Below are 17392 nucleotides of genomic sequence, written 5' to 3'. Positions count from 1 at the left end.
CCAGGTTTGCTGGCATATTGAGTGCAGCACTTTCACAGCATCGTATTTTAGGATTTGAAATAGCTCAACTGGAATTCCATCACCTTCACTAGTTTTGTTAATAGTGATGCTTCCTAAGGCCCACTTGATTTCACATTCCAGGATGTCTGTCTCTAGGTGAGTGATCACACCATCGTGGTTATCAGGGTCATTAAGATCTTTTTTGTGTAGTTCTGTGTATTCTTGCCACCTCTTTTTCATATCTTCTGCTTCTGTTAGGTCCATACCATTCCTGCCCTTTAATGTGCCCATCTTTGCATGAAATATTCCCTTGGTATTCTAATTTTCTTGAAGAGATCTCTAGTCTTCCCCATTCTATTGTTTTCCTCTATTTCTTCACATTGATCACTGAGGAAGGCTTTCTTATCTCTCCTTTCTATTCTTTGGAACTCTGCTTTCAGTTGGGTATATCTTTCCTTTTCTCCTTTGCCTTTTGCTTCTCTTCTTTTTGCTGCATCTCAAAACTGCACCACAGAAAAGGAGGGAATACACAGCAGGCCAAAGCCAAAGATCACCCTGAAAATCTGAAAGTGTTAGTTGCTCAGTTGTCTGTAACTCTTTGCAACCCCATGGACTGTAGCCTGCGAGGCTCCTTTGTCCATGGGATTCTCCAGGCAAGAACAGTGGAGTGGGTAGTGATTCCCTTCTTCAGGGGATCTTCTCAACCTAGGGATCAAACCAGGTCTCCTGCATTGCAGGCAGATTCTTTACCATCTGAGCCACCAGGGAAGCCCCAAAGATTACCCTAATGAATGGTTTTGGTAGAAAATTATAGTTTCTGAAAAATCTTGACCTGGGTATTAATGAAAGGTATCCTTAGGTCACATTCTACCATGTGTACCAAGAGACATAGAATCATATATTCACTCTTTTCTGTTAGGTTGATAAAGTTCAAGTCCTCTGTCCCTTAGATGCTCTGACAACCACCTTACATGAAAAATCAACCAGAAACTAAAACCAAAGTCTGGTCCCAAGCCTGTTTAGAGATCAGCCTCAGGTGCCATCTCTAAGGGTGTAGTCAAGAGGACTCATCAGATTCACAGTTCTACCAGAATTGTTGTTCGGTCCCCAGTGAATTCCTCCTCTTCCAGTCCTACGATATACTTTTTATTTTAGTCTTCCTGACTCCTGAAATTGATGCTATTGGCCTGTCCCATGACTATTGAAACAGTTTTCTCCACTGCGTCTAGTTCACTACTCTCCATGGATTTCCTCTGGCCTCGCCTCTTGCTTGATCATTCTTCTCCTTACTCCTAAAATGTTGGCATTTCTAAGGCCTGCCCTTTATTTCCCACCTCTTTTGTCCTCCCAGGATGATTAATTCTGTTCTCAAAGCAATCTTACGACTCTTAAAATGTACCATTTTTTGAGCAATTATATGTTGAGAACTGTTTTTATTTCTTCATATTTTTTAATCTCACTTAAATCTTATAACAACCTTGAAAGGCTCTTAATAGTATTCCTGTTTTACTCCAAAATGTTACATTCCTTGTTCAAATCACAGCTTGAAAGATCTGGGATTTGGTCTTAGATATGACTGCAAACTATTGTTTTAAACTTACCATATGCCACCCAATATAATACCAACCCCAGTTTTGGTCTTAGACTGGAGACCAGGGCTTTTCACCTTTAGGGCACTACAGAGACATCAGTGAAAGTGTTTTAAATAGAGATGCTCTTTGTCCTTTTTCACTGTTACTGAATAAAAAATCTTGGTAGATGGTTTTGATGCATGCTGTTAATACAATGATGAACTTGATACTTATGTTCAGCTTTCTGTTGGGTCATCACCTAGATGCCTACCAGAAACTTTGACTTTGACATGAACAAACTGAACCTACATTCTCTCAAATCTCCCCTTCTTGTATTTCAGATATTGTTAATATGTCACCATTCACACAAAGATAGACATTTGGGAGTCATCCTGGAATCCTTCTGCTCCTTCATTTTCCTTATCCTCTTGGCTCCAAATCCTGTGGAATTTAGCTGGGAGATGTTTGTACTGCTGCTTCCATTACCTGTCACCTCCAAACTAGTCTCCTTGCTTTTAGTCTCTCCACACTACAGTTCCATCCTACATCTTACTGCCTTCTTAATTTTTTTAAGAAGTGTCTTTTACCATGTTAATCATTCTTTTATTGACTTACACAAAGGGAAGTGAGTTTTAAATTGCAGTCAAAATATCACAAAGCAAAACCATGGCAATTTAATGGTGTATTGGGTATTTTCAAATTTTATCTTCTGCTATTTGACCTTTGAACTGTATTTCGGATGTGAGCAGATGCTGGTGATACTTTCAGGAAATCATGAGAGAAGACTGAAGATGAGAGGGTTAAACAGGGAGATTTCTGTTTTTCGCATTCTGAATTGTAATGCTTGTAAATGAAAGTCGCTCAGTTGCGTCCAACTCTTTGTGACCCCATGGACTATACAGGGGGATTTTCCAGGCCAAGAATACTGGAGTGGGTAGCCTATCTGTTCTCCAGCAGATATTCCTGACCCAGGAATCGAACTGGGGTCTCCTGTGTTGCAGGCAGATTCTTTACCAACTGAGCTATCAGGGAAGCCCCAATGCTTGTAAAGAGAATCCCTATAAGTAGTTGTATTGAAATGAAGAGAAACAAGGAATCAGACAGCTAGGCTATGTGCTTAGTTGCTTAATTGTGTCTGACTCTTTGGAACCCATGGACTATATAGCCTGCCAGGCTCCTTTGTCCCATGGAATTTCCCAGGCAAGAATACTGGAGTGGGTTGTCATTTCCTTCACCAGGGGCTCTTCCCAACGCAGGGATCTAACGCACATCTCCTGCATCTCATGCATTGGCAGGCAGATTCTTTACCACTGTACCACCTGGGACACCCAAGTGTCAACCTTTCTGTTGATACGATTTAAATAGTAAGCTCTGCCTTGAAGGTATCCACATTTGGATATGTTTATGAATTAGTTGATAATCCAGTTGTGTTTTTCAACTTGTGGGGCACAGATCTGGGGAGTCTGGCAATTTTATAGCAAGGAATTAGTGAATGTGGATGCCGCTGTTTCATTGTCTACAAGTAATGTAATTGATACATCTATAAAATGTTTTTCAAGTGAATATAATGGTGAATGAAATATAAACTTAATGTGTCATAGTCGGTTGTTTCTTTATACATTTTGCTGTCAATGGATAGCCAATTACAACTACTCTCATGTGACTTGTTTAAAATTTAAGTTAGGAAGAGTTCCACATGCTTGAAAGGGTTAACAAGCATTGATTTAGTTGATACACAGCTCAAAAATGTACAGTTTTTAAAATATTTCAAGTGGAAATGCTGAAATGAAGATGGATATAGTACTCTGGAATTTCTGGAAAGATCTAAGTTTACAATATAAATTTGGGGATCAGCATGCAAATATTTTTAAAGTCATGATACTAGGTTAGATTACTGAGTGAATAATGACTGTGGATTAAGAAAATAATAATAAGGGTGTCCAAGGACTAAACTGTAGGGCTCTCTGGTATTAAGGAATCAAGACGATGATAAAGAACCAGCAAAGCAGACATAGTGCCTAGTAAAAAGAGAGGGAAATGAAGAGAATATGAATCCTGAAAGCTAAGCATTTAAAGGACAATGATTGACTCTCAAATGTTGCTAAAAGGTCAGCTAAGGTGAGGACTAAGAAATGACACTTGGACTTTGAAATGTCAGGGTACTGGTGACTCTCAGACAATAGTAATTTTTGTGGCATATGGGAGAGAAGTCCTTTTGGAGTGAGTGTAGAAGAAAGTTGGAGATGGGCAATTTCAGCCATTGGAAGAATTTTGCTGTGAGGTTAAAAAGAGAGATGGAGCAGTAGACAGAGAAATAGAATTACAGAGTCAAGAATTTGTTGCTGTTTGTAAGGTGAGAGAAATAATAGCGTGATCACACACTGAGGGAAAAGTTCCTGGAGAGAACCATTTCAGCTGTGTTAATACTACTATTTAGCCCCTTCCTGGTTTTAAGCTAGATTACATATTCTTATAATTACATGTCTATTTTTAGTCATTAAGCTTTAGACTCCTAGGACTGCTGAATGCTGTTTCAGTGAACTGCCTTTACCCTTCCTTCAAAGCACTGTTTGTTCAGGTCAACAGCAACATCCTCATTAAGAGAGCTAATGGTTAATTTTCTGCTCCATAACTCCTTAATGCGATGATTTTGACCCCTCCTCCTACTTGTTGCAGCTCTTCCGTCAGCCTTCAGGCCAGCACTCTCTCCTGACTCTCCTTTCCCTAACCTCTACACCTTCTCAGTCCGTTTCGCCTGCTCCTGCCCTGCCCGCCTCTTCAGTGTTGGCATCTCCAAGGCCTTGCCTTTGAGCGTTGTCTCTCATGGACTCCCTCCCACAATTATCACATCCAATCCTTTGGTTTCAGTTTTTACCTCTATTCGTGGTTCAATAACCTATGTAATAATAATAGCATCTAACATTAACTGAGATTTCACTATTATGTGTCAGGCACTTTGCTAATTTCTTTATCTGCCTTGTCTGCCTTCCACCCACACTAAAAACTCCTCTGAATATTACTATCCTCATTTTCAAATGGGCAAGTTTTTGCTCAGTAAGGCTCTGAATCTTGCCCCAATCCCAGGGAGTTAGCAAATGGCAGAGCTTTGATTGAACTTACTGTTTGTCTGACTCTAAAGCTGTTGTACTTTACTATGCTTTATTGTCATCTAAAAGTCTAACTCAGATCTCCCTAGTTTTAAACTGGCATATCCATCCAACTGCCTAATGGACATAGCTCAGGCCACTGCTCCAGTATTCTTGCCTGGAGAATCCCATGGACAGAGAAGCCTGGTGGGCTCCAGTCCATTAGGTCACAAAGAGTTGGACAAGACTAAAGTAACTTAGCATGCATGCAGGCATTTCTATCTTAATAGGTACTAACCTAAACATATCCCAACCTCTTCCCTCCCCTGTAGATGCTCCTGTTCTAATATTTCCTCCTCTGATATTCCTTATTTCCTATTATGGTTTCTCTTTCAATCCAGTGCCCAAATTTAGACTGTTCTGGATTTTCCCTCTCCCTCTCCCTCATACCCACTGTCTCCACATCCATCAGGTTCTGCATCCCAGTGCCGCTGACATTCTCCTCTGCTTTCTCATTGACTTCCTGCTGGTAGGCTCCCCATTGCAGTTGGTTCTCCCCACAGTTGTTGAGGTTAGCTCTTGAAAAAGTCAATCTGATCATTTCATTGCACTCATGAACATCTCATGACCCTTGTCACCTCCATTGTCCTTTCCATTCTATTTACAACATCACTCTATACTTGCCCTTGCCACTCTCGCCTATCAGAGGCATCAAGAACGCACATGATCAATTATTAATATATGATATATGAGGACACTCTTACATGCTGAAGAACACAAAATGAGTTTCAAAGTCTTCACTGAATTTTAAGTGGCTTATCACATATTTCTCAATCAACGGAAGGCTGACATACAACTATTGTTATATGTATAAACTGCTCAATATTTTGACGTTAAAAAAGACATTCTTGTTTAGAACTACGTACAACAAGATTATTCTCATGTGAAACTCTTGTTTTGATTAATATTCTCAGCTAGAGCTGTTCTCTGGCTGGGGATCCTGCATATAGGGGATATTGATTTTACATCATAGAGTTGGGTAAAATGTGAGTGACCGAGTGGGGATGGGCAAGTGGGAACAGAGAAAGATGAGGACACCTATTCCAGAGTCTTTTCAAAACAGGAGTAGAAGGAACTATCTCTACAGCCTTAATAGCTGAACTAAAACAATTTTAAAAGTGACTCTGCTCCTTTGTTGCTGCTGCTGCTGCTGCTAAGTCGCTTCAGTTGTGTCTGACTCTGAGTGACCCCATAGACGGCAGCCTACCAGGCTCCTCCGTCCCTGGGATTCTCCAGGCAAGAGTACTGGAGTGGGTTGCCATTAGCTTCCAATAAAAAATGCAAGTGAAGACCAGAAAAGAGATTATATTTGATAATATGCTATATTTTAACACAGCACAACCTGGATCTCACTTGGACCCTGAAATAAAAAGGATAATCGTCTTATATAGATCAGTCTCCCAGACAAGAGGCCAAGGTTGTGGACAAGGGATTCTGGGTTCGGATCCCTTTGAGTTCAAATCCTGATAACTCTGTGATACCAAGTCCTGTCCTATCTCTGATTCTCAATTATCTTTAAATAAGGGGAAATCTTATTTGAAAGGTAAATATAAGGGTTTCTTAGATGAAAAATTAACACTTACTGATCTGAACTCCTACACTGGAATGCTGTAAATAGCTCATGTCTGTTTAATTTTAACAGAATTGTAAGAGTAGAAGAAACACCAAAGTTTGTTTATTTCAGCATCATTATTTTACAGATGTGGAAACCCAAGAAGATCAAGAGACATAAACTATTTGTATACTTGTGAATAGACTTCAATATTCTAGTTTCCTAACCTAGCATCATTAACATGCTTTGATGGGACTGTTAGGAACTCACAGCTAGCTAGGAGACTCATACCTCTATTCAGTTACCAACATTATAAGGCTGGAACATCAACTGTAAGTCAAGTGCGAGCCATAGGAAGGAAGGATTCATTTTCCTGAGGACCACAAGGAAAGCTTCATCCGGTTCATTATAGAGAGTGGAGAACATTCTATTCTTCTCACTTATTCCACTGCAACTCACCATTACTAAATTCAACAGGAATTTACTTTAAGGTGTTATTAACATCAATGAAGCTTTTTATTATCATGTACTTTTTCTTAGTCAATACATACCCAAGGACAGGTACTATCATGTAATTGTCTAACAATTATATAGTTTTTAAATTCTAGAAAATGGACCTACCTACAAAAAGACTGAGCAAAAACAATTTAGTAGATATTTAAAAGATATTTAAAGACTTTATTTTAATTAATGCTCTCAAGGCTTAACAAATACAGTCTTGTGTTGCCAATTACATTTTGGGGATGGGGAACAGGCATACAGGTTTTACTTGACAGAGGAGGTTTTTATTCTGGTTTCTTAGGGACTGAAGGTCAAATAATTTTCAATGCTCCCTGGCAGCTTTTAGCATGAGATTTCAGTATTCAATAATGAGATAAGATCATTATCTCAGAATGAGATGAGACAAGGGAAAACAGGCCAACATAATTTAGTTTTTTTTATTTTATTTTATTTCTAAACTTTACATAATTGTATTAGTTTTGCCAAATATCAAAATGAATCTGCCACAGATATATACGTGCTCCCCATCCTGAACCCTCCTCCCTCCTCCCTCCCCACACCATCCCTCTGGGTCGTCCCAGTGCACTAGCCCCAAGCATTGGATAATTGAGAGAATATGAATCATTTTCCACGCTAGTTTTTTGTTGATGTTTAGTTGCTAAGTCTAACTCTTTGTGACCCTATGGACTGTAACCCACCAGGCTCCCCTGTCCGTGGGATTTCTCAGAATATTGGAGTGGATTGCCATTTCCTTCTCCAGAGGATCTTCCCCACCCAGGGATAGAACCCATGTCCCTTGCATTGGCAGGCGGGTTCTTTATGGCTGAGCCATCTGGGAAGCTTCCACTGTAGTCTAATCCACCACAAACTCAGTGTTATGACTTAAGACCGATGTGTGGGGTCAGGCTGTGATAGGAAGCAGATGGCACACTCCAGTTAGGACTGATCAGAAGTGTGGACAGGGTTTGGGAAAGCAGGATGGCTCGGCACCTCAGGGCTAGGCCTGAAGGAGGTGAGGAGGTAGCAGCGCCTGGAATCTGCCGGTAAGGAGGAAAAGCGGTCAGCACACAGGAGCTGCAGGAGAGGAGCTCTGTGGTGGGTGAGGCAGGAAAAGAGATGACCTTCTCCTTCCCACCCTCTGCAGCTCCTTGAAGTAGAACCATTTAGCCACTCCCAGTGAAAGAGGAGGGCAGGGAAGCCAGGGCATAAGCTTGAAAGTGGCTCTGAAGGGACAAGAAAAGACATCCAGTACAGTACCACCAACCACACCAGGTAACATATCAAATGATATCTGTCTTCTGCTACCTAGATGAGGTGGAAAGGGAAATGGGATTTATACTATTATGATTCAATTCTTTATGATTCAATTCAAACAGTATGTGTGTGGCTAAATCCCTCAATTTCTCATATTTTTACATTGTAAAATGTGGGTAGAAAACCTACTTTCCAAATTGTCCTTAGGTTTGAGATAGTACTAATATATAGGACATGTGTGTGTACTCAGTTGCTCAGTCAGTCTGACTCTGCAACCACATGGACTGTAGCCCACCAGGCTCCTCTGTCCATGGGATTTTCTAGGCAAGAATACTGGAGTGGGTTGCCTTTTCCTACTCCAAGGGATCTTCCCAACCCAGGTATTGAACCTGAGTTTCTTAAGTCTCCTGCATTGGCAGGAGGATTCTTTACACTAAGCCACCTGAGAAACCTGTAGTATACAGAATAGGACATAGCAAAGTCTATTTGATGCTGAAAAGTTTAGGGAAATAAAGAACTTAGTCCTCTAACATCTTTGCCGTCAACTTGTGTCTACTACATGCTCTGTTCTTAGGGAATTTATATCCTTGGCAATTACTGAACTAGTTGGGAATGTATTACATGAGGATATCAAACCTGTATCCTCGACAAGCATTGACTGTAGTCTGATCTCAGTATGTCTCTGCACATGTAAGTTTACTATTTCTTAATTTATTTTGGTGCTGATGTGACCAATAAAACACACATGTACCATAGAGTGTTATGAAGTCATGGGGCCTCGTTTATTTTTATCACAGCGTGTTTTCTCTATCAAATAGACACTGAAAGTGCTCTACCTTCTTGTGGGGGCAGGTCAAGAACACCTTTTTAAACAAAATTCTATAAGGAATCTTTGTACTTAAAAGGTTTAGGGACCACTCATCTATTTTGGTTTTATGTATCAACATGACTTGAATCTTACAAAGAAATATTAGGACTTAAATGTATTTTTCTGAGGGAAAGTCTTTCCCGGTTCTGCATAATAAATTTGAGGGCAGTACTGTTAGAAGTTCAACAGTGCCTTTAAAATGGCGAGTCTCCATGCAGATAATAAATAGGAAAAAGTCTAATTTTAGGGTAATTCTCCAATATAGGAATGGGGATGAAATCTAGAAAATATATTTTGTCCTGAACAGAAATCATTCATGTTTAGCAAAAATAACAGAGGCTATATTAGCCCTTTTCTCCTCTGTCAGCATTTCCAGTATAACCCAGATCTTCTTGTCATTCTGTTCCACAGGCAGATGTGATGAAAAGAAAAAGGCATGGGGATCTAGACAAACATGGCTTCACAGCCTGGATACACAACTATTAGGTGTGTAAATTTGGATAATATTCTTCTAACTGGGTCTAATGTAAAAATAACCAGATTGCAATGCTATGGGGTTTTTTTGATGAGATAGTTGATAATATGGGGATGAAAAAATTGATTTCCCTCCTTGGGTGCTATAACTCTTTAGAACTCTCATCACTTTAGTACTTAAAAATTTCAGGATTTGGAAGGACCTCTAGTAGTCTCTCATTTGCTTATTTTAAAGATGGAAATGTAAAGAGGTTATAGAAGGTATCTAATGATCATATTACTATATAAGTCATAAAATTCAGACTGGAATGGAACTCAGTCTTTTTCCAGAAAGCGTAACTTGTCAACGATCAAATGTAATGAGTAATTGAATCAAATCGAGTACACGTATCCACTGAGCCGGTCCTGGGACTCAAAAGGTGAAGAAGTCGACATAGCCAACAAGGTGACAATCTGGTTGAGCGCCAATACAACCCCATAAGACGTCTGACGATCCGTCACAAGACAAATACACTGAGCATATGCTCAGAGGGAGGAGAAATGTAACTCTGTCTGAGGTAGAAGAACCTAAAGAAATCTAACTTGCATTTAATAAAAGGTGAAGACCCTTTCAGCCATCTGCCTCAGTATTTATTAATTTAGCAAATATATGTGTATCCACAGCTATGTATCAGATGCTGTCTTATAGTAAGGAAGAAATAAAGTGTTAAACATTTGGCAATTGAGGACATGAGGAAGATACGCTGCAGAAGGCATATTGCAATCAGTTACTGATGATTTCGCTAAGAACAAAACAGGTACGAAAGTTTAATGAATTGTCAGAACAGCAGGTAAGGCCATCCTACGTGTCAGTGGGGTACCTGGCCAGACCTCTGGGGTTATCCTTCAGCAGAGGCACTAACGCTTTAAGACGCGGGAGCCGTTCCTCCGCCTCCATCGCTCTGCATCCTGTCCTGGCCAGGCTACAGCGTCTTCACGCCCCGCGGGCCACGCCCCTGCGCGTTGGTTGGTCTTTCCAGAAGTGATGAAACTTCCCGCAAGCATTACAGGAGCTGGGAGGGTATAAAGTGAGGGGTGAGAGGAAAACCCCCAACCTGCAAGCCGCAGCTGGGCCCTTCCAGCCCACCCGCCCCACCGGAGCCCAGGTAGGCCGGCAGCCGCGGGTCGCGGCGCCCTTGCAGCGTGCCGCAGGGCCGCCCCGGGAGAGGTAGGAAGATGTGCGGCAGCATGGCCCGCCCGAAGGGTGGGCAGACGCGGATCCCGGCACCCCGGGATGCTGCAGCTCCAGCCAGGCCGGGGAGGCGGGGCCGATTGTTGCGCACCTGGGAGCCAGCTGGGGTGGGAAGACCTCCGCTGGTCTGGAAGAGAGGGGTCGCGTGGCCCCCAGAGTCGCGGCCCTGCCGCTCCGGAGAGGCGGCGGCGGCGGTTTAAGTTGGCGCCTGTAAATTTCTTTCTTTCTTTCTTTTTTTTTTTTAAGTTATTGTTATTATATTGCGTCGAAACCTGCGGAAATTTCTGCATTTCCAGGGTCCTGGCCTTGATGGGCTGGAGGGAGCACGTGGTCCGAGTGCAGCTGGGAGTCGCGGGGCCACGCGTTCCCTAGGCTCTGATCCTGCATAGAGTCTGCTGAGCTGTCACGGCCTCGGATACTCCTTACCTCCGGTTTCCACTCGGTTTCTCTTAGCTACCCCTCCCCCGACCTCTTGTTGCAAGACTCAACAAGTGACTTGCTAAGCAAATCCTGCCCAGAAGAGATCGGTTTGGGATGACAGGTGGCGCGGTCAGGGAAAAGGCAAACAAAAACAAAAACAAAAATCTGGCATGGCTTTTCTTAATGGTTATCTGTTTTATAGGAACGGCTTCAAATTAATGTTATTATTTTGAGTGAAGGAACACTCCCCCCAACCCGCCGCCCCCCAGCCTGTGGCCTACATTATTTCCTAACCGTCTGTTGCCCATGGTGCTTGACAAATAATTTAAAAGCACCAGTAACTCAGCTTTTTCATTGATTGATCGCAATATTGTAAGATTCATTAGAGGTAACTTAGTAGGTCTTGAAGGCAGGAGTTAGTTGCTGAGATCTTAAACTTCACCATAGCACTTAAAGTATTGGTTTAAGTAAATGTGCTGAAACAACACTCCTATTCAGTAACAATTAGCCACATGTGAGTATTGAAAACGGGAAATGCTGGCTAATCCGGATTGAGGTTTAATAGAGAAAAGCAATGTAAAATATCCTGTCAGTATTTTTGTACTGATTTTACATGTTGCAGTAATAGTAATACTATTTTCAGTACATTGTGTTAAAATCTATTTAAATTTTAATTTTTTTCTCTTTTAATGGAGCTACTAGTTTATTAAGCATTACATATGTGGCTTACATTTCCATTGGACAGCACTGCTTTAGACTTTTATGAGGAAATATGGAAAATTACTGGAAACAGGTAACAGCAGTGGGAAAAAGCCTTGCCAAGTAGGATGTTTGCAAGTAAAACAGATCCCAATATCAATAATTGGTGATAGTTTTAATTTGCTTTTCCTACTGAAGAAACATGTGCTTTGCAGTCATTTGCCATCCCTCTTTTCCCTCCAATTGAGTGCTTAAGTGTATTGCTATAGCACGATTAGTGGGATTCACCAAATAGCGTTAAGAAGACTTAGGGAAATGATTCACTAATGACCTCATGTGATTTTCAAAGCACTTTCAGAGCCTATTTTTCACTGGTATAGAGTCAGAGGTAGATGGCTTATTGATAGTCAACTCACTTAAATCACACTGAATTTTCCCAGTAAATCTCAAAATAAATCCAAGCATACCTGGTTAGTTGTGCTTTGCAGGTACTGCTTTTTTTTCTTCTTCAAATTGAAGGTGCATGGCAAGTCTGCATAGGCACCATGTTTCCCAACAGCATTTGCTCTTGGTGGCTGTCACATTTTGGTAACTTCAAATTTTATTACCGAAATCTGTGACAAGTGATCTTTGAAGTTTCTGTTGCAAAAAGCTTGCTACTTGCTGAAGATTCAGACGATGGTTAGCATTTTTTTTAGCAATATTTTTAAATTATAGTATGTACATTGCTAGACATCATGCTATTGCACATTTAATAAATAGACTACAGTATAGTGTAAATAAAACTTTTATATGCACTGGGAAACCAAAAGGTTCACGTGACTTGCTTTATTACAACAACCAAACTGACAGTGTCTCAAAGGTGTTCCTGTATCTGATTATGGGCATTTGGTCAAATGCCTGGAAGGGTCCACATGGAACGTGTGATACTTCTTTCCAGGTTGTTTTAATACAGCTTTCCATGTATTTGGTCTGGTCTCATGAGAAGGCCTAACAAGGCCATGGTTCTTTTGGCCTTGCGAAGATGAACTGCATTGTTTTTCAGAGATACTGCTCTGTTTGTCCCACCTACTGTGGTTCATTTTAACATGAATGAAATGTCTTCAGAGGATTGTTCCAAGTGATTAATGTAACTTGAATATTTATATACTTTTTGATGTCATTTATCAAGGCATTTGCTACAAATTTGCATCAAAAAAATACCAAAATAGTTTCCAAGAGTTCTAGATTTTTACCTAAGTAAAGGAACTGTTTGGAGTTGACTGCATCCAAATAAAATGTCTCTATTTTTACAGCTAAGAACTGAATTTGAATAGAAAAGTAATTAACATTTGTATTTGTATAGGAAGTACTTACTTGCTTCTTGGCCTACAAAGACAAGCCATGTTGTTTATCAGAGATACTGCTCTGTTTGTCCAGGCTACCACGCTGTTTATCAGAGATACTGCTCTATTTGTCCGGGCTACTTTGCTTTCTTTCTGACCATGGTGGCTTTGAGACAGAAGTGTTTAAGAACATTTTGGTCCTTTAGAACATTTTCATGGTGAACATTTTGTATCTCTGTCAACTTAAAAAAACTTCTTTTGTCATTAAGCTAGGATATCAGATAATAGTGCGTTCTCTTCTCTTTTTACAATTTCTTTGATAATATTTGAATAAATCACTTGGCGGTAAGGTAGAAGTAATGAAATGTTTATAATACCTAGGTATGTTAATATTATACTTAGGCAGTATGTACAGTCATCTTTTCTACCTATTAAATGTCTGTTACGACCAACCTAGACAGCATATTAAAAAGCAGAGACATTACTCTGCCAATAAAAGTCCGTCTAGTCAAAGCTATGGTTTTTCCAGTAGTCATGTATGGATGTGAGAGTTGGACTATAAACAAAGCTGAGTCCCAAAGAACTGATGCTTTTGAACTGTGGTGTTGGAGAAGACTCTTAAGTCCCTTGGACTGCAAGGAGAGCTCCAACCAGTCCATCCTAAAGGAAATCAATCCTGAATATTCATTGGAAGGACTGATGTTGAAGCGGAAACTCCAATACTTTGGCCACCTGATGCGAAGAACTGACTCATTTGAAAAGACCCTGATGCTGGGAAAGATTGAAGGTGGGAGGAGAAGGGGATGACAGGGGATGAGATGGTTGGATGGCATCACTGTCTTGATGGACATGAGTTTGAGGAAGCTCTGGGAGTTGGTAATGGACAGGGAAGCCTGGCGTACTGCGGTCCATGGGGGCGTAAAGAGTCAGACCCGACTGAGCTACTGAACTGAACAGGTAAAGAGATGCATTTAGGGGACTTGCCTGGCAGTCCCTGGCAGTTAAGACTCCCAGACTGACTGCACAGGGTGTGGGTTTGATCTCTGGTTTTAGTTGTTGTTCAGGTGTTCAGTCCTGTCCAACTCTTGGTGACCCCATGGACTGCAGCACACCAGGCTTTCTGGTCCTTCACTGTCTCTAGGAGTTTGCTCAAACTCATGTCCATTGAGTTGATGATGCCATCCAACCATCTCATCCTCTGTTGCCCTCTTCTCCTGCCCTCAAACTTTCCCAGCATCAGAGTCTTTTCCAGTGAGTTGGCTCTTTGCATCAGATGGCCGAAGTATTAGAGCTTCAGCTTCAGCATCAGTCCTTCCAATGAACACCCAGGACTGATCTCCTTTAGGATGGACTGGTTGGATCTGCTTGCAGTCCAACGGACTCTCAGGAGTCTTCTCCAACACCACAATTCAAAAGCATCAATTCTTTGGCATTCAGCCTTCTTTATGGTCCAACTCTCACTTCTGTACATGACTACTGGAACAACTTTGATTATACGGACCTTTGTCAGCAAACTGATGTTTCTGCTTTTTAATATGCTTTCTAGGTTTGTCAGCTATTCTTTGAAGGAACAAGCGTCTCTTAATTTCATGGCTGCAGTCTGCAGTGGGGGAACCAAGATCCTGCATGCCCGTGGCGCAGCCCAAAATATTGAATAAAAAATAAAAGAAAGGAGATGCATTTATTCTTAAGACCTAAGAGGCAATTGTAGTATGCTGGAGCATCTCTTGGATTTTTCAGAGCTTTTGGGATTCTGGGAGGACGAGAGTAGACTAGGATCTCTGGGTGGGCTGGAGCCAGTCTGCACGTGTATCTGTGTCTTGGGTGTAAACCTAGGATAGAAAACAGAACGTGGCCTGAACACTGCTAGCTCTAGCTGACCAAATCAAAATGTCAGAGGGAAGCAGGCTTTGACTAGGGGCTAAACTGCTGTATATTAATAGCCGGCTGGATGTAAAGGTCATTCATCTTTTCTGAATACTTGTAAGTAGATTAAAAATCATTCTCTTACCCTCTGTGCCTGCCAATCTACTGGTAGATTGCTCTGGATAAGATAACATATTTCACGCTTTGAAGTGGCTTATGCAAGTTTTGGGAATCGAGATTGAATGCAGACTTGAGTTGAATGTTGACTATTTAATTGATCTGCTTTTGTCTCCATAGAGAGCCTGGAGCTTCATCGCACCATGTGTGGCATTTGGGCGCTCTTTGGCAGCGATGACTGCCTTTCTGTTCAGTGTCTGAGTGCTATGAAGATTGCACACAGGGGTCCGGATGCATTCCGTTTTGAAAATGTTAATGGGTACACCAATTGCTGCTTTGGATTTCACCGGTTGGCGGTAGTTGACCAGCTGTTTGGAATGCAGCCAATTCGAGTGAAGAAATATCCTTACTTGTGGCTCTGTTACAACGGTGAAATCTACAACCACAAGAAGGTAAACAGAATAAAACCAGAAGGTATCTGGATGTGATTAAGCCTCAGAGATAGTTGATTATAATAATTTTATTTTGTTTAATGTTTTTTACTTTTCAACCACTTCCCATGTTCATTCTCACTTGCTCCAATTATATATAGATAGACAGGGCACAGATGCACAGAGGTAGAATGACTTGGTCACCAAAAAATAAATGAGGATTCCATTTCAGGTTTTTAACTCTTAAAAAAATTTTTTTTTCCCTATTATTAATTTGAATACCTGTGTTAGGCACCAGGGCTACAGTAATAAATATGAGAGGTAGGTCTGCATACTACTGGAGTGTATTCCTATTAAGGAGCAGACAAAAAAAATCATTGTGCATATACTTGCGTTCTTGTGTGTTCAGTCATGTCCAACTCTTTGTGACCCCATGGGTGGTAGCCCACCAGGTTCCTCTGTCCATGGAATTTTCCAGGCAGGAATACTGGAGCAGGTTGCCATTTCCTTCTCCAGGGGATTGTCCTGACCCAGGGATTAAACCCGAATCTCACATGTCCTGCATTGGTTGGCGGGTTCTTTACCAGCTGAGCCACCAGAAAAGCCCCATACATATACTAAGCTTTATGAAAAAAGGAATTTGGAGTTGATGGGTATGAGAGATCAGTTTCAGTACAGGTTTGTCAGAGAAGGCCTCTTGAGGAACTGTCATTTGAACTCAGACCTAATGGACAAGGATGAACTAGCAGGGCTGGGAAGAGCATTTTGTGCAGAGCGAACAGCATGTGTAGAGCCCTGGGATGTTCATAAGTGAACAAGGGGCAGGTGGGCCAGATGGGCTCGGAGAGGTCGGGCAGGACCAGAGCAAGCAGGACTTGGTAAGACGGTAGAACGTAATTCTAAGAGCAATGAGATTTGAAGATTTTAAGGCAGGGATAGAATGTAATATCTTGTGGGTGATCCTGCTGTCGACTAAAAAAATACGCGCAACCTAAAAGTTGAGAGTTATGTTTTATTCTGTGGGAATGTTAGGACAGTATCTCTGGTGACCCCTAGAGAGCCAATCCTGAGGAGGTGGGGGAGGAGCCAGGCTATATAAAAGTTTGCAGAAAGAGGCAGGTAATCTGAATAATAAAAGATTACTGTTAAGAGAAAAGAAAATCTCTCACATGAGGAGATTTAGGGATCTTCTATGTATGGGAAGATGCAAGTGTCCAGGCTTGCTGAAATCATTTCTTCCGGTATGCATCTAGCTATCTGGGGCCGATCCTGCTTTCTTTATCTCTCACATACTAATTCCTTGTTTACCATTAGAGATGGCAAAAGTGGCCAGTGGCCCACTCACCCATCCTCCCAGCTCCTCTGCACTTCCTGGAGAGGAAGTAGATGATGGCTCCCGAATAGCTGGCTTTGTTTCACCTGGGCTTGGAAATTTGCATGTGGAAAAGGCTTGTTTACTGTGAGCTTAAAACAGAAAACATTTCATTTCAGATTGCCCTTAAAGTGCTGTTGCGTAATTGTCGTAATCAGAGCCAAGGGTCAGACAGGTAGCCAGATGCAGTGGAGTGCAAGAAGGAAGCACTAAAATTGGAACAGCTTTTAATCTGGTGAAAGCGTACTCTTAGAATGAGAATGGTGAGGGTGTGAAAATTCTGACCCGAGGAAGCCACATTTGCTAAGAGCATTGCAATATGGAATTATTTGGGGCTAGGGTTTCATAAGAAAATTTTGGATCTAAAATGGGCAAGTTATTTTTTGTTGCTTGCCTCCGCAACTGTTAATTTTGAAAATTTCACATTTATAGAAAATAACAGAATATAGAGCACCTGGATTGAATAACTGCTAACGCTTTGCCTTTTTGGCTCCATCTCTCTGTCCGTACTACACAGACATTCAATCCTGGGCTTAATCACTTTAGAGTATACCTAGGTGGTATA

General features: G+C 41.3%; 1 protein-coding gene across 6 annotated transcripts in view; it reads left to right on the top strand.

Moving 5' to 3' along the window:
- Positions 1-17392, top strand: part of ASNS (asparagine synthetase (glutamine-hydrolyzing)) — a 147731-nt gene that overhangs the window by 115787 nt on the left and 14552 nt on the right. For 3 of the 6 annotated variants that reach the window (XM_070787523.1, XM_019959728.2, XM_070787522.1), the window contains exons 4-6: positions 9304-9378; positions 10030-10163; positions 15205-15476. In XM_070787523.1, coding sequence (XP_070643624.1) covers positions 15228-15476 — 249 coding nt within the window. In that variant the 5' untranslated portion in view covers positions 9304-9378; positions 10030-10163; positions 15205-15227. Of the gene's footprint in view, positions 1-9303; positions 9379-10029; positions 10164-10360; positions 10512-10786; positions 10808-15204; positions 15477-17392 lie in introns of those variants that run through there. The other 3 variants (XM_019959727.2, XM_019959724.2, XM_070787524.1) reach the window with 3 other exon arrangements.

The sequence above is a fragment of the Bos indicus genome, chromosome 4, assembly GCF_029378745.1.
Source record: "Bos indicus isolate NIAB-ARS_2022 breed Sahiwal x Tharparkar chromosome 4, NIAB-ARS_B.indTharparkar_mat_pri_1.0, whole genome shotgun sequence".
NCBI classification, from domain to species: domain Eukaryota; kingdom Metazoa; phylum Chordata; class Mammalia; order Artiodactyla; family Bovidae; genus Bos; species Bos indicus.
Note: the sequence above shows the minus strand (reverse complement) of the source record. Positions and strands in the feature narration are given on the sequence as shown.